Raw genomic sequence first — 26,626 nt, 5'->3', positions numbered from 1 at the left:
CCAAACAAACACACTGCAGTTTCCCTTCATCATCATCATCATCTGCTCTCACAGCAGCGAGACTTCTCTCTAATACCAGAGAATAAAACCAAAAATATATTTAGAGACACACTAATTAAGACTCAGCTGATGGACGGTTACATAATATATTTTTTGCAATTTTAAGAACAATAATAATAAAATTCTTTATTATTACATTATCACATTTTTTCCTTTTCTCGACAAAATAATTGTTTTACAGGTTTTCCCTCATTGTCAGCATCCAATCAAATTTATTTCATGTTTTCATATATTTTAACACTATAAAATTTGTATTTTTATTCATTATAATAAATGTTTGTTGGCTGCAAATAAGTCTGTTCATCTTTTACACATCACGTATATGAGCATAATTATTTATCCTGCTGTCAAGTTATTTTTTTATAGATGATCATATTTAAGGTTTAATTTGAAATATTGTTTAATTTAGTCTCTATGACGAAACACAGCTGGCTTTAAAATAAGAGCCAGAGTCAGTCTATCAGATGAATGATGCTCTCACATTAACTCCAGACTTCAATCAGTTATAATTAGGCGGGAAAAAAAAGGATTTATATTTTCTGTCTGTAACAATGACGGCAGCAGTCTGACAGATGTTTTGGGACAGAACTTTTTATTAAACATTATGAAAACAAGATTCTCAACAACGTTCCACTTTGTAGGTTTTTCACTTGTTGACACGTTAGGACACGTTCATTGAATAAATATAGAAATTATATGTACAGATATACATTAACAGCACTGTGCAGAAGTTTGCTTTCGGGTTTGTTTGTTTGTTTTTTTTAATCTCATTTGTTGAGGGTCAAATCAAGATTTCGGATTTAGAAGGAATTATTAAAATTTCAAGTTGCATCAAATAAAAGAAGAAAAAAATAATCAGATTTAAACGAATAAAGTTACAGAGAGGCGCCTCGATTTTAAAAAAGATTAATTTGCAGATGTCTCGCAAAAAAAAAAAAAAACCTTTTTGCTTCGCATTAAAACAGGAACTTTTAATTTCACATTTATCCTTTTTGCTTTTTCTTGCTGTTATTCGGTGTCATTACGATCTAAAATTGAATCATCTCTTCCTGCACGTTCCCACCATCATCCACCAACCACCAACAACAGGTAGGCTGAACATCGGACACTTCTGCACAATATTGCACATATATCTAGGCAGCAGAAAAAACACACGAACCAGGGATTTCTTGTTGACAGAATAATGCATCGAGTTACTCCAAGAACAGTGAGCTCTACCACCAAGGAAAAAAAAAACATAAAAACAATCAAGCATCCTCCCATCAGACACAAGATCTTATTAAGACACCGGGCTGCGAGAGGAAACCCGCAGGCCCCCTAGAAAAAAATAATAAATTTCGTCTACAAATATTGAAAGTAAAAAACAGAAATAGCCTAATCATTAAGTCTTTTTAATCATCAGGTTGGTGCATAGAGTTTTAGCAGCGAATGCAGTCCTTGTCCGTCTAATAAACCTCATCAAATTTACATCCGGGTTTTTTTTTAATGTTTTTTTTTTATAGAGAGGAACAGATCAAAGGTCCTATGAAGGTAGAAAACAAAACGTTTTGTCTAGTTTGATCTCTTCTTAGTGCAGTATAGGCTTGCCTTTGACATTACACATGTTCAGTAGGAGGAGGATACCATTAGACGATTTGCATGCTGTAACATACAAACATTTTTCGTATTAAGACATTTTTCGAATAATCCAAGCAACAAAAGCAATTTTTTTTTCCTTTAAAAAGAGAGAAAAAGGTTAAAATAACACAGGTAACTGTTTTTTTTCTCTACACATTATGTACAGGTGGAAATAAATACAGTCTAAAATCTGGCTCAGATAATCTCTTTTTTGTCGTTTTTTTCCCTTTTCTTTTTTTAAAACAATAGAAAAATTGATTGAAAATAGCAGTTAAAGACGCATCCATTTTTTTTTCTAAGTAGCAGATTGTTTTTTTGCATTTTTGTCTGCAGTCCTTGCACCTCTCCGGGGGGGTTTATGAAGAAGGTGGTGGGGAGGAGGAGGAGGAGGGGGACATTTTTGTGGCTTTTTGCATACCCAGGCCTTTACTGATGGCAGAGGAAGGAGGAGGAGGAGGAGGAGGAGGAGAAGCGTTAGAGGAGGAGAGAACCATGGGCCATGCTTTCCATACATGTGGAAGGATTCAGGGGAGATGACTGGAGGTTACCATACATGTCCTGCATGCAGGGTTGCAAATAGGGATGGGGAAACTATAGACTTGCAATATTGAAAATCACTTGACCGTCTCTCTTTCACACACAAATAAAAGTCCGTTGAGCTTTCCTGGAGCCAAAGGAGAGGCGGTGTATTGCTTTTTCTGCTTCTATTTCAGTCCAATCAGATTTTCCTTTATTAAAAAAAAATCACCCCCTCCCAACCCCCACTCCCAGTTTAAGACAAAATCATCTCTCTCTGAATTAAGACAGTCATGTTAAAGGTCAGATTGGTTCAGTAAGACTTCTGACCAGCTTCTGTTGCACCAGAGAAAAGTCTGCAGGCTAAAGTGATCCCATGTGCCCACATCACAACATGACAGGTTGTTGTTGTTGTGGACGAACAGAAGTTTAGCCGAAACATCTTTTAAGACTCAAAATGCGCACGAGGATTATTTCTGTGCGCATCTAACGCTCATTTGTTTAGATGTTTCTCAAAGTCTTTTTCTGTCGTAGGGAATAACTGTAAACAAAATACAAACGCTGAAAAATATAAATTAATGTTACAAGGATGTTTAGGTGGACGGGGTGGGAGGGGGGAGGGGAAGGGGGGGTACTTCAGAGTCTATCGTTCAGTCTCTCACATGAAGAACTCGGTGTTGGCCTGTTTCCCGGACGGATCTCTCGTGTTCGCGGGTCCACCGGCATTGTAGGTCCGGCTGGCCAGCTTCTCGTACTTCTCCTTGTAAAGATCCCTCTCCTTGGCGAGGCGCGCCACGTCCTGCTTCAGCTGCTCCACCTGGTTCTGCAGGGTGCACTTCTCGGTCTCCAGCATGTGCCTCTGTTGGACGCGTTTGAAGCGGCAGGACTGCGCGTAGCCCCGGTTCTTCAGGGTGCGCCTCTTCTGCTTCAGGCGGATCACCTCCTCCTTGCTGAAACCCCGCAGCTGCCGGTTGAGCTCCCGCACCGTCATGCTGACCAGCTGCTCGTCCGAGAAGCGGTCCTCCAGGCGGGCGTGGTGGCCGTGGTGGTGATGATGGTGGTGGTGGTGATGGGCCTGGTGATGGTGGGCCGCCGAGGCCGTGGACAGGTCCTCTCCGACGTACTGCTGCCCGCGGAAACCCTCGTAAGCTTGATGGTGATGGTGGTGCGCGTTACCGATGAGGGCCTCCACCGCGTCCTCCGGGGTCAGGTTGAGCGCCTCGGGGTTGATGTGGTGCTGGTAGCTGGGGATCCAGTAGAGGTCCTCCAGCTGAGGCTTGCCCGCGTTGCTGTGATTGTTGTTGCCGCTGCTGTTGTTGCTGCTGCCGCTGCTGTTGACGCCGTTGGCGAGGCTCTGGTTGGGCTGCGCGCCAGGGCTCGGGGCGCAGAAGCTCGGCGAGGAAGGCACGGAGGAGCAGGGTGTGCTGATCGGGGTGGAGGAGAGTGAGCCCGACGGGAGGCGGTGACAGTAGCGATCGGCCTCCGGCGGCTCCTTCTTCACCTCAAACTTCATCAGGTCAAAGTCGTTAACGTACTCGATGGCCAGAGGGCTGTTGGGCAGCTCTGCGCTCATGGCGAGGTCGGTGGCCATGTCAGTCCATGCGACGACTCCTGCCCTCACAGCCAAACCGACGGCCGGCAGCCCTCTCGGATACAGATTGCGGAGAGGAATAAAAGCCTGTATGGTGTATATATAGACACACGCACACGCCTGGTGCGTGGAGCTGCTGCAGGGCCGGCGGGTGGGTGGAGAAACTTATTAAGGCTGTTCGTCCCTAAGTCAACTTCTATATATAGTGGCGTGAATATACGTATGCATGTAAATGAACTTGTACACCTGCCAGTTTGCCTCCGCTCGCTGCTCTTGTTGACAACTTATCCCAGGTCAAATGCACGCTTTAATAGCCTACCAGGAGCCCCCGGGGCGGCTGAAACTCGAGCCCGGTGAATTTGGAGACACCAACCTGTCTTGTCCTCGCTTCACCTCTGCAGCCCACTTGCCTCCTTGTGATTTAGTGTCCTCGGTTCTGCTCGATCAAGTAACACGAAAAGATTTCGTCTCCTCCGCTCGGGTGTGTTATAAATATTTTCCAAGCATCCTTCTTCGCCTCCCGCTGTTGGCAACTTGATCATGAAGTCCCACGTCACTGCAGCATGGCTCGGATTAAAAGTTTCTCACACAATCAAAATCAGACGGATAGTGACAGTCACAAGGCGCTGCGCGGGCGTGCGTAAAGGTGTGCCAAGAAGAAGAAGAAGAAGAAGAAAAAAAGCAAAGTCCCAGGAATCCAAAAAACAAAAAACAAAAAACGGAATGGCACGTGCACAAGTTTTCAAAGTTCGTGTGAATCTGAAGTTGCAGCTCCGTCTCCTACTCGGCCAGGACGGGAGACTCTGGTCCTCTGTTGTTGTGGTCAGTCCGGATATTTAATTCAAGCAGTGTCTACTTACAGCTTCGGTCCCCACGGTCCTGTCACCTCTCACCCGGCGGTGCGCTGTTGACCTTACGTGTGTGTGTGTGTGTGTGTGTGTGTGTGTGTGTGTTATTATGCAAGAGGTGATAAATTCCAGTTGGTTTTCTCTATATCAGCCCTCAGTTTGTGTCTTTAAGAGCTTCACGGTGCAACCACGCAGTGTCACTGAGGCGCTGGAAGGCAATCTGCACTTATAAAGACAGCGTGGCCCTCCCACACAGAGGTGTGACGGGCCAATGGGAGGAGATCACAGCGGTGCATTTGCATTGTCCTATAGCAGAAGCCTGAGCTCTGACAGGGGAAACCGGCCCGAAAAGAGCCGAACATAGCCGAAGGGGAGCGGAGGCGCACAGGGAGAACAGGTGCAGCAGATCCCCCCCTCTAGTGACCGAGCAGATGCTACTGCACGGCAGGAGCGAGCAGTAAGACGAGAGCCCCGCGACTTTCTCAGAGAAAAAATGTTTACCCGGAACAGCACAACACTTTTACACCGTTTCAAAACCGCGTGTCAGTTATGTAACGAGGCTGTCCGACTGTATTCACATTTCACAGACTTCCAAGTCGTTAATTCATGTTTTTATGGATATCCTGGTATCCATAGAATTTTACGAGGACTTAAAATGAGTCTATTTTAGACTCTAATTGGTCTCTTTTTGTAGTGATCTTACCATATGGAGCACATCTCATATTTTAAAAAAGCAGTTAAAACTTTTTAATCATCACTATTTTCATACATGTTAGGAACTCATGTTTCTTCTAAAATGAATGGTTTTAATATTTTGCTTCTATAAGGAAACATTTTCAGTGATTTATCCTTAAATCTAAGATGGATTTCACTAATATTACCTGGATTTTTATGACCAATCAATTTATTCTAATTTCCACCTTTGACTTCTCAAAAACTGAGGTTACAATTAAATCAGAATCAAGTTTATTGGCCAAGAACCCTGATTCTAGATAACTATCAATGTGATTAACAGAATGACACTGGGGGGGAAAAATAAAGACATACAGTTATAATACAGATAATAAAGGATAAATAAAAGAATAGTTGCAGCTGTGGTGTAAAGCAAATATGATCAAAAATAGAAAGAAAGACATCTGAACAAACATTGTGTCAGATTGAATTGATCTGATTGTTACAGATTAAATGTTATTTATAATCTTATGTGGGTTGGGTGTATAAGTGATGGGCGAGAGGAGAACAGAGCACTGGGGGATGATTTTGTAAAGTCGTCTGGAAGAAATCTTCTGCTTCTGAACGTGGTTGAGACCAGGGAGATGATGATGATCGATGAAGAGGACGGCTACACAGCCTCTGTGTATTCTGGGAGAAGATGTTGGCATGTTGGACTACAAATACCTGGACGTCCACATCCACAACAGACTGAACTGGAAGACCAAGATGGAGGCTACATATAAGAAGGAGATGAGCAGACTGTATTTCCTGAGGACATGTGCAGCAAGATGTTGGAAATCTTCTACCAGTCTGTTGTGACCAGTTCACTGTACTGTAGTCTGCTGGGAGTTAAGAAGGCCGGATCTGTAACTGGCTGCAAACCAGACAACTCTGAAGCTGTGGTGGAGATGAGGACACTGAACAAACTGGTATCCATTATGGATAATCCTGACCACCTTCTCCACCACCTACTGGACTAACAGACTGGTTCAGCTTCCCGCCTAAAGTAATATCTCTCTACAACATCTCAGAACTCTCACCAAACTCTGTTAAGCTTCTTCTATAACTTAATACTCCTCCTCTACCTCATTACATTTTTAAAACTTCAACAACTTTGCACACTTGTCTAATGTATATAGTGTGTTATCCTATGTTCATATTTTATTATATTTATAGTTTATGCTAAGGTTTTATTTTATATTCTTGTATTGAGCTATTTTATGTTACTGTTATTGTTATTTTTGTGTTTTGTGTAGACATATATTTCTCTCTTCTAGTGTTTTATTTATATTTACTGTCCTGGATGGATTAACTAATAAAAGGAAAAATGATTAAAAAAAAATATGGAAGAAAAATAAAACACATCCTGCTTATTAGCTTTATTAAAAAGCGCTTCTTCTGTCTCCTTTCTTTACTCATTTGACTCTCTGAGGAAGCCGCGAGGATGCCTCTGACACCACAAACCACCAAATCTATCAATCACTGATCGATTTAAGGCCGCGCGCCCCTCTGCCAAAAATCAATCCGCATTTCCGCGAGGCAGTGAGGAGGAGGAGGAGGAGGAGGAGGAGGCCGCGCTGTGGCTGCACGCGGGGTTAAGTATGATTGGATAGTCTTGGCGGTGGTCTACAGGGTTTTTCATTCGCAATTAACCACAAATTGCATCCCGACTCATCTGTGCGGATCGACGTATAATTAAGCCCCGCCGCGCGCGCGCGCGCCTCCATCCTGGACACATATGTCTTTTTTTCTGGAGGGTGGGGGGGGCGGAAGGTTGAGAAGGATGTCGATACCGGTGATAAGTACCATGGGAGACACCGGGACACCGCTGCACCTGACCCTTTTCTGCAGCGTCCGCCCCCCGGAGTCCCATCCACACACACACCGATATCTGAGTGATAGATCTGCCGCATAAAGTGCCGATCTGCGGGGGGAAAAAACAGGTGGAAGTAAGTTTGACTTGGTCAGATGTGAACAGGAAAACCTTGCACAGCTGCTGAGCTTAACTTCCAGTCCGAACTGCCCATGAAATACTCATCCTCCCCCCCTCAAATCTGCTGGCGAGGATGAAAAGAAGAGTATGAGAAGAAGGGACGGAAATCATATCAAGGTATTTTAAGTTTAGGTGTGCTAAGTCTTTAGGAGAGGGGTTTTTTTTATCAAATAAGCAGGAGCTGGCCTTCAAACGCCAAGCTAAGCAGTCTGCATTGAAACGGCACATTTAAGAAGATCTGCTGTGGTCTATTCATTGTCAGGGGAAGGGGAGTGTCTGCGGCCGAGGGCTTGAGACATAAATTTTTGAAGTCAGGGTTTTCATTGTGCCTTTGCATATTGGGACTTCGCTGTAAGTGCAGTTCTACCGATTTAAGCAAAACGGACATCAGCAAGGTGGAGGATAGACGGCGGGCTTTGAGCCGGCCACGAGGCGAGCTTTGAGCCAAGGTAGCCACGCATCCGGACCAAAGAGACCGGCTCCAGGAGGTGGCTCAGGGTTATCTGAGGCCTGGAGGGTTTTTTTTTTTTTTTTGTCACTGGCGTTAAGTCACTAATGCTGCTCCAGAGGAATCAGCTTTAATTGTACAGGGATGTGACACGCACGCATGTGCACGGGCGGTGAAGTTAACAGGGAGGCTTAAGTTTGAAAATCAGGAGTTTCACCGCATGTAGGAGGCCTCGCTTGTATAGAAATCATGTTTGTTCACCTGTGTGATGACAGGTTTGTGGTCTGAAAGAAGCAGAAAATATGACAACACAGGATCTGAAGCTGAAAGGAGAAAAAGTTACAGGATACATTTCTGCTTTATTACAACTCGAGTGTTGGTTTCTGTCACATCGTACTCACCAAAGTGATCGCTGAGATTTGGGAAGATGGTGAAAGCTGGAGAAAGACCTGAAGACTCTCGGTGAACCTGGACAAACCACACATGATGACTGTTTCCACAAACGGAGGAACACATACTGAACGACAGTAAATACAGAGACAACACACCGGACAATAGGTAGACAATCATTTCAATCACATCACCGGACGAGCGCTGAAATCCCGCGAGAACGTGAATATTTATGAGCTAAAACAGAGACAGACATTCATCAAAAAGCCTTTCTGATTTGTAACACAATCAGTGTAGAAGAGATAAAGAAACGGCAGAAAAGATGAGCACAACACGGACTGTAAACGCTAGAGAGTTGGAGGAGAGAGAACTTCATCGTTTGAGGTGAGCTTCATCTACTTTTTCTCTCACAGCTGTTTTGTTTTTATAATCATTTCTCTCTAGGCGCTGTTACCTTTTGGACGGAGCCAGTTTTCTGTCTTTATGCTGAGCTAAGCTAACCGGCAGCTGGCTGTAGCTTCATATTTACCGTACAGACATGGAAGTGGTATCCATCTTCTCGTCTTTACTCTCTGCAAGAAAGAGAATAAGCATATTTCCCAAAATGTCACACTGTTCCTTTAAAGGGACGTATTGTGCATGTTTTCAGGTACGTATTTCTATTCTGGGGCTCTACTGGAATATCTTAAAAACTCCTTATTTATCTTATACTGGCTCTTTATGCAGCCCCTCAGTTCAGCCTTTGTCTGAAACAGCTCTTGTCTCTTTAAGGCCTCCCTCTTGGTGATTGGTCAGCTTCAGGAAGTTTCCAGCTGCTCAGGAGGCTACATAAACAAACTATAGTAGCAGGATTTCACTTCTCTTTCTTGTTCTTTACTTGAATGGAAACTTCTAAAATACATCTGTACATGTTGGCAACAAGGCTACAGAGCGGACGAACGTTTGTTTGTTTGGGAATGACATCATCATGGAGGGAAGTGGAGGTAACTTTGCAAACAAAGCGTTCACAGCAGGTTGAAGCCCTGACTTTTGACTTTCAGGCAGCATTTTTACATACGTTCACTTCAAGTTTTGGGCTTTTGATCATCTTTAACATAGACATTCGACATCAAAACAGTATATAAATGACAGAAAATAAAAAAAAGCATGTTATGTCCCCTTTAAAGCTGGTAAGTCAGTCAGATCATCCATCTATCTACTGTATGAGGAGGAGGAATGATAGCTAACACGATGAAAAACAGATTTTTCCTTCAGAGGAAGTGAAGCTTAAAGAGAGAGCTTAATGAATGAAAAGAGAATATTTGACACATCTATGCGCTCATACACACTCACACACTAACCTGTTTTTACCAAGTCTGTCCAACACACACTCACACACAAACACACACACACACACACGGTATGAAGAATCACAGTTGACCTTTCTTTTTGTCTCTCCGAGTCTCCGTGGACAGATGATTTCTCTCCCTCTGTCTTCTCTCCGTCTCGTGCGCTTTTACTAAAAAATTGAAATATTGATCTTAATTAGAGTTTGCCGAGCTCAGCAGCTCACGTTGAGGGTTTTAGACAAGAGGCAGCAGACATCTGTCTAAGGCACTTATGTCTTCAGCACAGGAGAGGAGCGACGTGGGTGAGGAGGAGGAGGAGGAGGAGGAGGAAAAAATGTGGTGAGAAGAGAAGAGTGATGGCTCCCTGTCTCCTGCCTTTTTTCTGAGAAACATGTCGAGCTCTCCGTCTCCACGCGCTGCTGTCAATACATCTGAGAGAGAATCGAGTTAAACAGTCTCTCACACACACACACACACACACACACACACACACACACACACACACACTCAAATATCCATCCTGACAAAATGTATTCAATGCACTTAAACTGGCCAAACTGTACCAAAGTTTTACAAGTTTGATTGATCTCTCTCCGTTGTTTGGGGTCAGATTCAAATTAATGCTGTTAAATCTGGAAATGCATCTTTTCCACTGAGGTTTGGTTTCCATTCAGTTGCTTCTACAACGCTGTCGGACTCACAATGGTTCAAAATCGCTGCAGCAGAACCAGAGATGTCCTCTTTTTTTATTCCAACTACATTACCCACAATGCAACCAAACTATTAACAGCTTGGTCAAAGATTCGGGTATGTTATGCTATAAGTGGCTAACGCCAGGATCAGACTGGGACGCCCCACAACACCTCAACGAAAGGTTTAGCAGGTCAGAATCTCCTACGACCACGTGTTCCTTGACGTCGACCAATAGGATGACAGAGTGCTCTCTGGCGCTCTTCAGGTCTTTCTTTTTTCTTTTTATAACACTGGACCACCAGCATCACACGTAGAGCTTCTGTAGCCATGACGCACAGTTTCTTGAACTCACACAAGGTCGTGAACAGTGATTAGCTGAGGTCATAACTTGTAGCGTTGCCAGTCTCCCGACCGAGACATGTCAAGAATTTCTGGCACTATGATTGTCTAATCTGACACGGTGACCGTCATGAAAGACAAAAATATCGTGTAGTCTGATCCCGGCAGCGATGAAGAGCTACTGAGGTCTTGTAACCTCACTTCTTTCTAACATCAACAACCCCCACATTCATTCTTCATGCTCAAACTTGTAGACAAAAGAGACAAAAGGTTATATACTACTTTTTAAAATAAAAACACATGCAGTAGTACTTCCCTGACACCTGGAAACAGACCATGATGTGTAAAAGTGGAGTTTCCCTTTAAATAATGATCTCACAAACAGATACATTTGAAAACATGAGACACATTTTGTGGTATTCATGAGAAAAATCCCATAAAAAGACCAAAACCAAGAATCTATCCCAAGAATCTGTCCACAAACACATTAAAAACACCAACTATTGGGTTTGGATAACATATTTTCAAGCAGTGTTAACTCTGAACTACATCATCGACAAGATGTTAAACCCAGAGATGTTTCAGAACGAGCTGCATTGTTCAAAGTCATCAAATGCATCAATATGGTTCTGTGTTTCTGATACTTTCTGAATGACAGCAGAGTTCAGCTGCATGAAGGCATGAGCCAAACAGACAGTTGTGATTTGATGCTGCAGCAGTAAAAGAAATCATTTACGAGCGCTCAGTCAAGTCACTATTTTAAAGTTGTGCAATCGTGTGACAGCAGAGACAGAGAGAGGTGTCAGTGAGTGTTTATCCTGCTGAGACACCAAAATAGCTGTTTGTCAAATTAAAGAATAAAATGAGATTTAACATTAAAAAAAAAAAACCTGTTTTAGCTGTTCAGTGTCGACGGCAAACATTTAGAAAATTATCTCAAAATAAGCAGGACAGACGTGTATTTTATTACACGTATTTGCACGTTTTAAGGCGGCGAACGCGCTCCCCGGTGTCACGCTGCATGTTTGTCGCTGTGACAACACTTCATTTAAACAGTGTATTAATGTTGTAAATATGAGTCTCTGCACTCACACACACACACACACACAAACACGCTCACTCTTATTCACAGCGTATTAATAGTTTTATCAGCAGAGGTGCGGATGAGTTACTTTGTCCCAGCATCCTCTGCTTCATCCGCTGCTCTGCACTGACAAACATTTAGATCACATAGAAATGAATGAAGAGAAATAAACGGCAGGGAAGAAGAGTGGAGACGAATGGAGGTAAAGGACTCATGTTCATATGTGGATAAATCTTTAAAAATGCTGTTTTACATGTCCAAGAAAGATGAGTCCACTCTTCACTTTGAACAACAAAAAAATCAAGTAAGTGGACCTTGAGTTGAGATTTTTTTTTGTCGAACTACAATTTCCACGATCGAGAACGAACTTTCACACTCAAAAAAAGAAAACAAACAAAAAAACCTGTAAAATCTCTTCTTCCTCCTCTTTAGGTTGGCAAAAAAACGACAACACGACAACTTCATGCTCTCAGAGTCACATCCTTGTGTTTTAAAGTGTATTTCTGAGTTTTTTCAGCATGCTTCAGCTGTATTTTATCAGCTTAGTGTGAAATTAGACATTTGTGTGAAAATGAAGGAAGTTGAAAATGTTTTCTGCTCGTCTGACATACGGAAACATGCTAACATCAACATATGGATCATCTGATAAACTGTTGTTATATCCATGTCTTTTATTTCAAGTGCAATCAACATTTTTAACTCCAAAAACTGGGCTGCAGGTTCTTGCTCCATGGTGCCTCGTCGTTGTTTGTTGTGTATGTTGTTTGTTCTTGTCCTGCTTTATGTTTTGGTGAGCCAAAGGACGTTTTTTCACCCTGATGGACAATAAAAATGTATTCTGTTCTATCCAATTACAGGTTAAAAGGCCTTTCAAAATGATGAGTTAAATTACTAAAGGAGCAGAGTGAATGTTTTATTCCCACCTCCCTCTGTCATATTAATCCTGTCTGAAAGGGGCTTTTGTGTAGAAGGACACAGCGGAGAGAAGAATAATCATTTTCAAATGTACTGACATCAGAGTTTATATGATCTAAACTCTGGAAGTTTTAACCTGCAACACAGAAAACAGGCTAATATCTGCACGTCAGCTTTCTGTCAAACAAACACACACTCACGATGAAGTCACCGTGAGCTCGTGTGTCTGGTCTCCGGGGGGCCTGAAAGTGAGGGGCACTGCTGTTTCTGTCACCACCTTCCCCATGAAAACTCTCACCAACACACTCAAGAGGGGTCATGTGACACCACCGCCGCCGCTGCACCGAAACAGAAACACACCGGCAGCCTATAAACACTCTCACAACACACCGGTCAAAAAAAGAGTCTGTAGAACAACACACTGGAAGAGATTCTTTATTGTTGTTTTTAAAATTTACAAAACCTGATGAAGGAAAAACCTGTCTTGTAAACACACAGAGTGATATGTGAAACTGATTTATAGATACAGAAGATAAAAAATGTCACGCCCTGAGTGAAGTAATTCAGATACACCTGTCAGGACAAACCTGGAGCTCAGAAACGGCACATGGAAGTGTTTTTCCACCTCTAGTGCTGCTGGTCTTTGTAGTCTCACAGCCGAGGCTTGATCTGCAGTTTTTTCTCTGTGGGGAAATAAAAAAAAAAAACAGGAAAAAAACACAGCAGATGAAGATTAAAAGAAGAAGCAGTATTGGAAGAAATTAAATTAAAAAAAGCTATGAAATGACAGCGTGTGTTCGCTCATGTGTTACTGATCTACTGTGTGTTTGAATCCTGCTGAAACGCTGAGTGATGACATCTCAGCTGATGAGTAAATGACCGAGTGAACGGGACGATGGATGAAGGTGTGTGTGTGTGTACATGATGTGTATATATGTGTGTGTGTGTGTGAGGTCGCAGTCTGGCAGTGATACATTGCGTCTGAGCTAATTTATGCAAAGTGAAGAGGAGCTTGTTTGGCTGAGTTCCACCTTTAATGAGGCTCTGGGTGGTGCAGTGTGTGTGAGTGAAGGATCAGACTGTTATTAGTGATACTTAAGAGCACAAACCCACCGGACTGAGAGGAGAGAGACGAGGAAATGATCACTGGATCACATGTTAGTTAGTGTCAGATTTAGGGATTCAACTTCATCATTCATCATTTCATCATAATTGTTTAGTAAAATATCAGAAAATAGTCAAAACTGCTCATCAGGAGTTCCCAGAGCCTCAGGTGACGTCTTTAAATTCTTTTATCCGACTAACAGTCTTCAACACAAAGATAATCACAATTTGCAAAGATTTTAAAAGGAGAAAAGCAGCATTTTTGTTTGATTCATGACTTTTAATTGACTATTTATGATCAAAACTGTTGATTCGTTTCATGTCAAACTGACAACTGACTGATCATTCCAACCCAGCTCGGTTCACACCCTGTCAGAGACAAAAACATTAACATCCTGCACCGATAAATTCCTCCATTAGTCTGTTTTTTTTATAACCTGAGAGGCTTGAGAGGGGCCGGAGTGTATCTCAGCATAAACTACCTGATGACCTGAGATTTCTCACAAGAGACATATGAAAGAAACACAAAACAATATAAAAAGACGTATAAATATAGTTTGAAAAGAATAGAAGATGAAAATAAAGTGAGAGATGAATGAAAATGTTTCTGTTTCCTCAGGCAGGTTTGTGTTGATGTCGTTGTTTGTTCTTGTATTTTATTTATTATATTTTCATGTCACTTTAATGTAAAACAGTTTACCTGTAATGAAGTATGCTGTAATAAATACTATTTCTTTGCCTTGTGTTGCACAAGAGGTGAGTTTTACAGTCTGTAGAGGAAACAACAGACAAACTTTCTACCCTCCATTTAAAAAAGATTTGTCAGGTAAATAACTGTTAGACGATGGACTTTCCTCCTGAACAGAGGAGAACATGAGCACCACACAGAGCGCCAGCTGGCTTGGTGGAGTTCACGCTGCCCGTTCAACACACTCTCACTGGTTATCAACCTTTGAACCTCAGCTGGTCCTGAACACAACCCCGTCAGCTGCCGGCTGCTCTTCACAAACAGTTTGTGGAATAACAGGGTAACGTTCTCAGTGTAGAAAAACACAGAGACATGCAGATAAACTCATAATACAACGTATAAATGTCTTTATATTCTAACATTTCCTCTCAGTTTCCAGCTGTTTTCCAGCCCTGGAAAGTTACTCCACAATTTTCCATGTTTGCAGGAGATAAGATCCGTCCATCAGGAGTCAGCAGCTGCTGGTTGGATATTTCCTGTATATACTGGCCTATAGATACACATTTCAATACACAGACAAAAAGACTAAGAAAACTATGAGCACAAGTATGAAAACAAGTTCTGCTCTCTCTCTCTCTCTCTCTCTCTCTCTCTCTCTCTCTCTCTCTCTCTCTCTCTCTCTCTCTCTCTCTCTCTCTCTCTCTCTCTCTCTCTCTGTGTGTGTGTGTGTGTGTGTGTGTGTGTTCAGGGCAGAGCTGAGATGACTCAGGTCGGGTCAAAGGTCCTGTTTCCAAGCAAAGGAGACTATATATAAACCATGAAGGAGGATTAGCTAAGAATGAAAAAGTGTGACCAGAAACACATTTCTCAGATTAAGAGAAAGTTTCTCCTCAGATCAAAACAACGTTCTGAATGTTCTGTGTATCATTAAGTAATATGATAACAAAAATGACATACGAGATAAAAAAATGAACTGAAGAGAAAAAGAAAACAAAGCAGCTGTAAAGTTTGATCATATTACAGTGAAAATGCTCTTTTAAAAAACAACAACAACAACAAAAAGAACACATCTCAGACAATAACTAAATGAAGATCTTCTAGGAACAAACAGTTAATCTGAGTTTGATGATTCATGTTAAATGACTTCACCAGATGATCAGTCAGATCTTTTCCTCCTGGGACATTTTCATTTTGTTCATCAATAAAAAAGAAAACAACTAAACTACACCACGTCTTTAGTGGAGATATGACATCATCTTCTTTTCATTTCATTCAATCATTTTATTTAAGGATGTGTCTTTAAGACATGACTTGAGTAAACTGGTCCGATGTATTTTAAGGACATCATGAGAGAAGCACTCGGTGCACAAGTGGAAGCCTGATTACAAGAGGATTAACTCAAACTGTTTGTTCACACTTAGTTAAAAAAACATAACATGAAAGAGAGAATTTGAGTCAAAACAGAGAAAATCAGAACGATGTTAGATCTTTAGTGGTGAAACATGTTGAACACAGGTGTTAGAAGTGATTAGGTGTTGTGTTGCAGCACCAGCCGTCCCATGCGTGTGTGTGTGTGTGTTTGTGTGTGTGTGTGTGCAGCAGGCAGGAGCAGGTGTATGGTCGATCATGGTGGGGTGAGGATGGTGGAGCAGAGGGGAGGGAAGGAGAGGGGAGGAGGAGGAGGAGGAGGAGGAGGAGGCAGCCTCACTTTCAATCTTCTATCTATCAAGTCTGTCAACAGAGAGCTCAGCTGTGCCTCCGTCCAGCCCAAAACCTAAATATTATTACCTCTGTCCTCTTGAGCTTTATATTACTCTCCTCCCCTGAGCATCATCACACACATTCTGCAGCCCCTCGTTTTCATCATCATTATCTGTCCGCAGCTCAGACTTACAGACAAACCACCGATGCCCCCCCCCCGCTCCCATGAACTGAGGCTCCATCCTGTTGCTTTCAGGACAAACGAGATTCACTTCGCTGAAACATCTCCAAGTCCAGTCAGACGTGTTTAAAGGATAAAGCTGCTCTCATCTGCAGATCCAAACCAACAATGAACTGATACAAGTATCATGTGTGTGTTCAGAGTCTGATATATCTTATTCCTCTTTGCTGTAGACCTCCATTGTTGTCCAAAAACTATTAAAAACATGTCAATGAGCCTCAACGCTGCACTGGATGACATATATCAGGCTTTGGACACACACACACAATACTTGTAAGTAGATCAATTCATTGTTGTTTGGATCTGAACTTGAGAACCTTTAATTAAATCCTTGTTTAGCTGAACAACAGTGATCTGAATCAGTGCTTCTTTGCACATGAAAAGACTCAGTGCACAACTAGGGGAAGTGTGGTGGGTCAAAGTCAGTTTGCAAAATCTAATGGATGTCGATAAATACTGATTGATTAAGATTTTTATTGTTTGTTACATTTTTTTCCCAATCACTGGGTATAGAAAACATGCAGCCTGTGTAATCTTACTGCTTGGATTCCTACCCTGTTACTGACACATCCTTCCATCTCAGCAGACAAGTTGGTAAGTTAAAAAAAAAAAAGCAGGTTGTAAAAACATGAATTGCCCTTTGACCTCTCTTAGGATTGATTTGGTGATTTACAGATCTGTAGAAGTTAACCTGCAGCAGTTTTTGACAGCATAAAAAGTTCCCAACTACACAATGTTTATATACAAACTACAAATCTAAAAAAGTTCATCTGGACGTCTATTTGTCTTTTGACCTGCAGATCTCCACATCAACGCTGACTAGATTGTTTTATGTCAAACTTCTGGCTACTCTTCAGCGTGCAGCAGTTTATACTTTCTTACCTTTGACCTGCGAGGTGTCGGCTGGTAGCGTGTCCGGTGCGTCTGCCTCCTCTGGGGAGCTGGAGAGGGAGATAAAGGACGGCAGCTCCAGAGAGCCCGCGGCGGGCGTACCTGGAGCTGCCTGAGAGCCCTGCGGTATGACCACAGACAAGCGTGGCCTGGAGAGTGAAAATAAACCCACATTATTAGCCATTATGACACAGGACTAGTCAGTCAAATTAAACTAAATGATTATTCAAATCAGTTCTATTTAAGATCTGCGTGATCTGTTCTGACCTCTTGGAGGGCTCCTTGCTGCGGGCTCTCCTGGCGGGGCTGGTGAGGGTGTTGGCGCCTCGTTTGGCTCGTTGGCGATGCTGCAGCTTACAGCGGGTTCCTCGTGGGCAGGAACCGGTCTTAGAGAAGTCTGGACACACCAGAGTGTGTTTCTTCTTACACTGGTGGTCAGAGACAAAGAAATAACACAAAGCAACAATTTAGCAGCTCACACAAAGAAAGTGAAGACTGCTGACGCTGCTAAAAACATGTAATATGTGTGGATTTACGAATCCATAAGACATCTGTGTTATCTGTGTAATCTATAGTGATACCGTGTGTAATAGTCTGCCCACATAAACATATTACGTTGAATTATACTGATTTTTTTTGGCATGTCTCAGCTCAACAAGGTTTGACAAGCGTATTTTTGCTTGGTAAGTAACAAAAACCAATTACAACTATTTTTGAAAGTGTACTCTGCCAGCGTATTGGCCAAAAACTTGCAGAATTATTTAATGTAATGAGGCGATTAGTCTGAAATCAGTCCAGCACATTACAAACGCAAACCGCATCAGCAAAAATGAAGTTGAAGATCACAAAAACAGCTTCCAGAGTTACAAATTAAATTGAGTCGACACGTCGATCACAATAAAAACAATACGTTATGAGGGTTTTATAGGTGTGTCGGACGTTCATAAACCACTTTAATCAAAAGATAAATAATCTGGTATAAAGAGCACCAAACAAGGACTTCTGAGCAAAGGAAAACAGTGAATCTATTCATTTTTCTGAATATAAATGGTTTTATACTTTGATAAAAGTAAATCACTAATGTTTAATATATAGCTGGACCTGTAACGCTGTGGACACCCATCACATCTTTATGGGAGTCATTCATTGTTTTTCCTGGTTGTACATTACACTGTCGATGAATTGGTCTATTGTTTAGTCTATAAAATGTCACAAAAAATAGTTCACAAAGATATTAACTTTATAATAATATGACACTGTGAAAAGCAGCAAATCTGAGAAGCTGGAACAGATCAATCATTATCAATTATTAAAGTTGTTGTCTATTTTCTATTGGTTGTTTCAGCGCTGGTTTGATGATATGAGGTCATTTAAAATAATCAGGCACAACCAATAAAACAACAGTGTTCCCATATGATAATCCAATAGAATATCGCCCCCCCCCAAAAAATAATAAAGACCAGTTTCTTGAACATCAGGATGAGGACCAGCATCTTTTACAGTCTCCAAGGTCACCAGATCTGAACCTGACTGAAACTTTACGAGGAACTCTGAAGTGGAGAGAGTAAACAGACGTCGTCCTTTTATTCCCTCAAAGTGTTGAAAGTGTTTCTGTCTTGATAAAGGGTCCGATGATCTCACCGCACAAAGTTCAGCGCTTGTGCGACAGCCTTTCAAACAGGCGCAGTGACGTGATATACCGTTATTCCCTCCACTCTTTTGCAAGTTACTACTTTTAACACTTGTTCCTTCACCCTGTCCTTTAATGTGCAAGTTGAGCAAGTAGGTCACAGTTAGTGTCATTCTTGCGGGGAGCATTGTGCATGAGAGAGTGAGCTTTCACATGCATGTTTGCAACTGAGTGTGTATGACAGTGTAATACGGGTGTAAATTGGTAGCTTCATTCTCAACGAGATCCGATCCCTCCCACCTGTCAGGAAAGCTAATTTTATTCACTCTGGGGTGCAGGCTGTGAGGAGTGTGTGTTCGTGTGCGTGTGGAGGGATGAGGAGTGCGGGACCGGGAAGCAGATTGGTCCAGAAATAGAGTGTGTATTGGGGGATGTGTGTTTGTGTGTGTGTGTGTAAGTGGAGGGGAGAGGGGATCTGGAGATCGATTTTCAAGGAACGCTGTGGAGTCTTGGTAAACTCTCCCTAGAGCCCGGCTGCCTTGACTCTCTGCCATCAGAACCCCTCTCACCGCCCTCACACCCATGTTCCTGCACCCCTGGGTGCCAGGGAGGCCCGGGATCAACTCGCTGTCAAATGTTTCTCTGGATCATCTTATAGGGCTGCGGTTTTGACACAACATTTTGTGTAACAAATCAGGCCTGCCACTGGTGTCGATGATGTCCGTGGTTTTATATTTAGAGCATGACATGACTGGCCCAGTCAGGTCCTGTTTTATTGAAAATCATGACGCTATTATTATTATTTTATGATTTATTGTTAAACTGTTTATTCTTTTAAAAAATTTTGCATCACAAGTTTGCAGAGCCCAATGTGACTTGGGCTGCAACTAATGATTTTTTCATGAATAAATAACATGCCAATAATTTTCTCAATTCATCAATTAACCGTTTTGTCTATTAATTGTCAGAAAACAGAGAAAAATGCCCAGAGGCAGACTTTACGATTAGGCAAGGTAGACAACTGCTTGATCAGTTGTAATAGCCAAAGATTTATTATGATGTTTAGACCAACATCTAACTCAAAAAAACTCGAAATTAGTTACAAAAGGCCACCAAAGCACTTTAAAAAATTGCGACCACTGCACATCAGAGTAAAATATGAAGATATTAAAATAGAGAAGATTATATTTTTTCAGGATATTACAGTGATGGTGATCCCTTGGATTTTTATCTCGTACTTTTAAGATTTGTTTATAGATTGAGTAATCAGGCTTCAGTGTAGTCACACCTGTCTGTGAGAAAAAGCTTTACAGCAGACAGAGACAACTGGTGCCTGACACTCTTAAAATGATTCAGATTAAACTGACTTGAAGGACAGGTTTATGTCGATTATAATGTCTAGATATTTAACATGTGTCACAGATTTGACGACTTCACTGTTAATTAAAATACTGTTTTGTTTACAAGGGTCAAGCATAACTTAGCCAGCCAATCCGACACCTTGCTTATTGCAGCTGTCAGTTTGGCTGCAGCATGTTCTTCAGATCTTGGGTGAAAATCACAGTATCATCAGCGTACGTTTGGATGCTAACATCTGGACATAATTGAAGAAGATCATTAATATATAATCTAAATAAAATTGGTCCTAAAATAGACCCTTGAGGGACCCCTACTGTACAACTAGCAAATGAGGAACACTTACCACCTACTCTTGTACATTGTTTAATGTCATTTAAGTAACATTTTGGAGTTTGTTATTGATAGATTTATCATAGGAGTTAAAGGATTGCATAGTATTGATTTATATATTTTTTTTAAAATTGCATCACTATCAAAGACATCTTTAGACTTAAACCCTTGAAGGCAATCAAGTGATTTCATTGCTGTAGATTCTGAGACATTTTCATTTGCGAAAACAGGGAATTCATTATTCACACCAAAATTCTTGGCCGAACACTGCACTAAATCTACAAAAAAAATGAAGATTGTAGCTATTTGTTCTTTGTCTTCTGTCACTTTTGATTGTTCCTTTATTACCCAATTTTGAACTGATTTACTCACCTTTTTTGTAATTTTACTGATATTTACCCAGATTAATTTACCATTTCCCTTAGACTCATTGATTAGTCTGATAAAAGAATCTGCTTTGTCTGTCTCAGTATTTTTACTACTTTGTTTTGCAATTTGTGAAATTTTCTCTTATCATGTAATCCAGATTTGAGTACTGCCTTCAATGCTAAGTCTCTCTGCTTCATTAACCTCCAAAGATACTCATTTAACCATGGTCAATTACATTTTTTATGCGAGTGTGAGACCTTTTTGCAAATTCATTTTTAGTCTCAATATCTCTGGCCATCATTATATTAGATACCTTTTCTATGTCATCAGACTGCAGAACCTCATTCCAGTTAATTTATCCTCTAATGAACTAACTAAGTTTTTGGTTTTGACATTAAAAAAACCTCTGCCCTCTTGTATGTATAAAAATTGTTGTTTAGTCAGTTTTCTTACAATTAAGGTCAGATTATGATCGGACATACCTGTTACCAGATTAAATGATTTTGTGATTCTTTCAGGTTTGTCACTAAAAATAAGATCCATCTGCGTTTGTAATGACTGAGTAACTCTAGTTGGGCCTTGAATTATTTGGATGAGATTATACTGATCTGTTCACTTTCTCAGCCCAGTTTATATTAAAATCACCTAATACAATTAATTCAGACTTGGTACCAATTTCCTTTGGTAAGGATTTCAATTTGTCATAAAAAAATGTTATTAGAATGAGGGGGTCGATATATGCTGACAACAGTAAGAGACGTACGAGGGGACAATACAATAGAGACAGCAATGCTTTCCAAGTCCGAGTTATTGAAATCATCAACCTCCTTAACACCATATGGTGAAAAGTAACACATTTACTCAAATATTATGCTTGCAGTTATGAGGTACATGTACTTTACTTTAACATTTCCATTTCATGCAACTGTGTACTTCTACTCCACTTCTACTAGGAGGGATTCCTTCTATGTCAGAGGGAAATACTGTACTTGTCATTCTACTACATTTATCTGACAGTTTGTCACTGGTTACTTTACAGATTAAGATTTTACACACAAAGTATATGATAAACAAATAAAATATGATGCATTATTATATAATAAAACTATCCAGCAGTATTTACAGCAGCTAAACTGAGCTCCACCTTGAACAGACGTTAAGTGAATTTAGATACATTTTGCTAATAATACTTCTTGCAGTACATGCAGCACTTTTACTGTTAACATACTATGTTAAGTGTGAGTACTTCATCTACCACCACCAATACCAACATTCTCAATTAGAGAAAGGGTGAAAATAAGACCTGAAGAAGGCCCCATGACTGAGTTTGCCTAGGGCCCCCAAATCACTAACCACTTACAGACGCACGTACAAGTACCCTCTAAATTTACAGATCTCTGCATCCCAAACATAGTTGTGGCGGGAGGTGTCAACATTTTTACTACAGAGCAGCAACCTGCAAGTGTCACTGCATCTTCTTTTTCAGTTTTATTTTAGTTCTAAATAGCTTTAAGATGTTTTTTGATTTGAAAATATGTACATTTGGCAGCACTTTTCTGTCCATTTAAAATATTCAAATGCCAAACAAAAAAAAAAAAGCAATCATCATTTTATCCATAATCATTAACAGGATACTGGGAGAAACCCTGCAGAGGTAGTGGGTGAGGTGGTGAGCGCTGTGTCTGCACAATAATACACTGCGACAAACCCTGATTAATCCCTATAGTCCATTTTGATGTGCATCTAAATACATGATAAAGACATAATATATGTATAGTGATAAAGGATCATAATGTTTGTCACATAAAGTATCTCCCAGAAATGGTTACAAATTAAAAACACAACCTCTGATGTGTCATTGCTCACAGGAAGAGTTTTTGTCTGGAGAAGAGTGTTAAGGGGACAACAGGAGTTAAAGCTGAAGCACTTCACCAGTCTGAGAAACACAAAGTGTCACAGAAATTGACTGTAAAAGCTCAGTTCACTCCCCACAGCTCCATACATCCTCATTTTCATAAAAAGACAGAGAGAGAGAGAACGAGAGAGAGAGAGAAAGAGAGAGAGCTGGGAAATGGGAGGAAAAAGTTAAAGTGGACAGAACATCTTTATCCCACACCAAGTTAACAATTTTCCACTTGATTTAAAGAATGCTGGGATGTCTCTGGGGCCTATTAGAGAGCTCTCTGCTGGGCCAAAACCAGCAAGAGTCAGCACATTTAACAAGAGACTGAGAGAAGGAGCAAAAAAAAGCAAGAAAGAAAGACAGAGAGGGAGGGTAGGAGATGGAAAAGACAGTAAAATAAAAAGAGCGACATCCACATGCATTTACATCTTGGGCATTAAGCCAACACTCTTGTCTGGAGGAACTTGCAATGAGTAGAATTGAACAATAAAGGAGCCCGAGTTGCTAAATTACTGCCATTAGAGAGGGCAATATTAAAGGGGACCTATTATGCTCATTTCCACCTCTATATTTTTATACTGTGACTCCACTAGAGTAGCTTTGCATGATTCACAGTTCAATAAATCCTTATTTATCTTATACTGGCCCTTTATGCAGCCACTCAGTTCAGCCTCTGTCTCTAAGAGGCAGTTTTAGCTCCTGTTTCTTTAAGATCCCCCTTCCGATGAGCCCAAATGGTTCTGATTGGCCAGCTTTCTGGAAGCCTGCCGAGGGGCAGCCGTATCAGCGTCATGTTAAGTTACCGCTGATGCAAACCCAACATTTCCTGCTTTACTGCTTCAAATTAAAAGCTTTTAAATGACTAAATAACAAGGCTTTTATTGTGAAGAATTTACAGGAAATAAAACATGTTCCTCACCAAATTAGCAGAGCTTCGTTAGTGGCGCTAAAATCCAGGCAACACAACAAGATATGGATAAGATAAGATCAGTTAGAAATAATGTTGGAAGGAATAGTACAAGAGAAACAGCCACAGTGATGATGATGTTTGATGAAGAGCTGCAGACAAGCAGCACACCTCCAACTGGTAAACGACTCACAGGGATTACTGCTACATACATTTACCTCATTATTTGACACTTTGGCCATGTTTAATATGAACATCCAACATTGTAACATTATATATATATATGACTGAAAATATGGAAAAGCATAATAGGTCCCCTTTAAGAAAATGAGGGTTCACAGTGTTACTAGATCACAGGCCATGTTCAGACCAACATTAGCACTGCGTCAAAATAAATGCAGCCTCCTCCTACATTTCAGTAACTGTGTTGGCACAGTTTGCCCAGATGCAGAAAGCTCCATCAAAATATGTCTTGCAAAAACAGTGAACCTGGCTCAACTTATTCCAGGTAGAATACCTTGTAATCTGTGCGGAAAATTCTACCATTTACCTAATGACTGTCAAGATGAAAGAAAAAATTATCATCACGAGACAACTTACCAGATTTGTAAAATCCTGTCTGATAGTACTAGAAACTAGTGTACAGTGTTTTGGCATCTAATACGCTTTCATTGTCTAATAAGTTATTGGTACTGCTTTTGTATTTTATCTTCTCACCTGTGCCTATAACACTCACACAACAATGCAGCCACATTGTGTTTTATTAACAAAGTGAAGAGCTTTTGGTCTGAACTCAGCCCTAAAGTGGCTATAATCGATATTTTTTATATTTTCTATTTATCATATGTCATTGTGTAATGTCAGAGGTGTTGCTCGTAGTGATGAACCTACAGAGACTTATCAGCTTTACAGACCTTTATATTGAGTTTCAGCTCATTGTTTAGCTGTCTGGCTGCAACTTTACTGTTTTGGTTCACTCTCAGTGCTCTCATGGTGTTGTTTTCAGCTGCAGCAGGCAGCTATTTTCAGAGAAGTTGTTCTAAAAAGCCACTGTACACTACCTGCTCATAACCAAACGGCAAACAGACACAGTTATCGACTAGCTTGCCTTTTTTTAAGATGTCAAAACTGGGACAGTTGCGTATCTAAACCAGTTGACGCACGTCAACCTATGATGCAACTGAGTGGGTTAACATAGAAACAACGTGTGTTGGTGTTTTGACAGTAGTAACACGTCCCCAGTGTGTTATTTCCTTTAGTATCAATAGAATCTTCAAGTGTGAGACGGAAAAGCAATAAGGTATACAAGAAGAAAAGATGCATTTTGACTAACATTTTGTCTACATCAGCTGTATCCTCTGCCAGTGTTTAGCATTTGGCAGCGCTCACTGCCCCTGATATGTTGTTTTTTGTTGAAGTGTATCTGTTCTCTCGGACAGATGACTGAAAAATAAAGAAAAGAGAAAGACTGACTGAGGTGTAGCTTCAGGTCTTCTGTTAAAAGTTGCACCTGACCACACAGCAGGACAGCTGATGGAGGGCTGATGAAAACTGATGAAGATCGTCATAAGTGCTTAGAAGTTGACTAGGAGTTACGAGTATCTTTACTCAGGAGAAACTGCATTAAAAGGGAGAAATCAGCCTGGTGAATTAGTGAAAACTGACCAAACGGCAGCTGAAAGGGTCTGACTGGAACCAAACTAGAGTGACTGTCAACTTGGTACGTCTGGGCCTTGAGAGAAGATGGGATCAAGCTGCCAGATTAGAAAAAACAGAAAGCTGGAAATAAATAACGATAGATGCTGTTGAGTGAAGACGGACGGGGACAATTAGGAAGGCGCAGACAAATCCTACGAGGCGGAGGGTGAGTATGAGACAAAGCTAGGATGAGGCAGGATGGTGGCAAGTCTGTGGTGAGGAGGAGGAGGAGGAGGATGGAGGTGAGGAGCAGACTTAACCCCTGAGCTGCTGGAGTGTCTGCCTGCCTGGCCCATAGTGCCATCCTCAGCAGTTTTCCCATCTATAATTACTGCCTGCTATCCATCATAGAGCCGCCAGAGCCTCAGAGCGCAATGCTCCATAAACACACACACACATGCGCTTAGGCACAAAGACACACACACACACACAGGGGGAAAATCACAGACCTAAGCACTTCAGCTAATAGAATAAATATTAATATCCCTTTTGTTTTCTATATCCTCATTTCCCCATGCGCTATTTAAATGAGGTCTGACAGTGTGAAAAAGCATCTGTTTCACACTCGACGTTCAAAAACAAGCAGAGAGAGGAGGAGAGGGGGAGACAAAGGGAGGCGAAAACACAGGAGGGGAGAGTGTGTTTGAAGTGGATGTAGGGGCAGAGTGTGTGTGGAGGGGGAGGACTCGGGAGTCATTTGTAGGTGGCTCTCTGTTACCCATCAGGCCCTCAATGTGTCACTCAGACACTACAGTTATGCCATTATGGACCACCACCCTCTGCAGCTGTTCCTGCCTGTGTGTCACTGCGTGCGTATGTGTGTGTGTGTGTGTGAGAGGGACGGATTGGTTACCAAACTACTTGTTTACCTAAGCCTCAGTTTAATTTCAATGGAACTGTATACATGTTGTACAACATAATTATACGTTTAAATGAAGAACACAGCTTAGACAAAGAACTTAAAGGAATGTCCATCGATTTAGCACCATACTCTTACGACACCGCCCGACTCACCATGTTTTTCTTTTTTAAGTATCAAAACTGATGCAACAGAAGCAGAGATATTATATTTTTTATTCCATTCTTCTTCCTTGTCAAAACCTAGCGCCTACATTACCCACAATGCAACTTGACTGTACAGATTCAGGTGTGTTGTCACAGCTCTTTTGAAAGTCCAATGTCCTGCCTTGCCTGTAAGTCGTTTTGGATAAAAGCAACATCAGCATGTTATGCTAGTAGCAGCTAATGTAGCCTGGTGCTGCTAGCCTC

General features: G+C 41.3%; 2 protein-coding genes and 1 long non-coding RNA gene across 4 annotated transcripts in view; all 3 read right to left on the bottom strand.

The window, feature by feature from the left end:
- Positions 1 to 645: 645 nt before the first annotated feature.
- On the bottom strand, positions 646 to 5,389 carry mafaa (v-maf avian musculoaponeurotic fibrosarcoma oncogene homolog Aa). The gene has a single exon (XM_042416353.1). It carries the CDS (start codon positions 3,782 to 3,784, stop codon positions 2,852 to 2,854), a length of 933 nt encoding a protein of 310 aa, XP_042272287.1. The 5' UTR covers positions 3,785 to 5,389; the 3' UTR covers positions 646 to 2,851.
- A 9-nt stretch (positions 5,390 to 5,398) lies between these two features.
- LOC121900229 lies at positions 5,399 to 10,479 on the bottom strand. 2 transcript variants are annotated; one of them, XR_006096937.1, is made up of 4 exons: positions 9,598 to 10,479; positions 8,632 to 8,749; positions 8,189 to 8,255; positions 5,399 to 6,243 (listed from the first exon to the last, which is right to left on the bottom strand). It is a non-coding gene; the product is annotated as an uncharacterized LOC121900229 (long non-coding RNA). The 2 variants fall into 2 exon arrangements; XR_006096936.1 differs by lacking the exon at positions 5,399 to 6,243 and having other exon boundaries at positions 7,922 to 8,255.
- Positions 10,480 to 12,955: 2,476 nt separating this feature from the next.
- The window catches only part of zc3h3 (zinc finger CCCH-type containing 3), a 70,088-nt gene continuing 56,417 nt past the window's right edge, over positions 12,956 to 26,626 (bottom strand). The window contains exons 10-12 of the mRNA XM_042416352.1: positions 17,429 to 17,589; positions 17,153 to 17,310; positions 12,956 to 13,219 (exon numbers count right to left, since the gene is read on the bottom strand). Coding sequence (XP_042272286.1) covers positions 13,188 to 13,219; positions 17,153 to 17,310; positions 17,429 to 17,589 — 351 coding nt within the window. The 3' untranslated portion in view covers positions 12,956 to 13,187. The remainder of the gene's footprint in view (positions 13,220 to 17,152; positions 17,311 to 17,428; positions 17,590 to 26,626) is intronic.

Source organism: Thunnus maccoyii, chromosome 7 (genome assembly GCF_910596095.1).
Source record: "Thunnus maccoyii chromosome 7, fThuMac1.1, whole genome shotgun sequence".
NCBI lineage: Eukaryota > Metazoa > Chordata > Actinopteri > Scombriformes > Scombridae > Thunnus > Thunnus maccoyii.
Note: the sequence above shows the minus strand (reverse complement) of the source record. Positions and strands in the feature narration are given on the sequence as shown.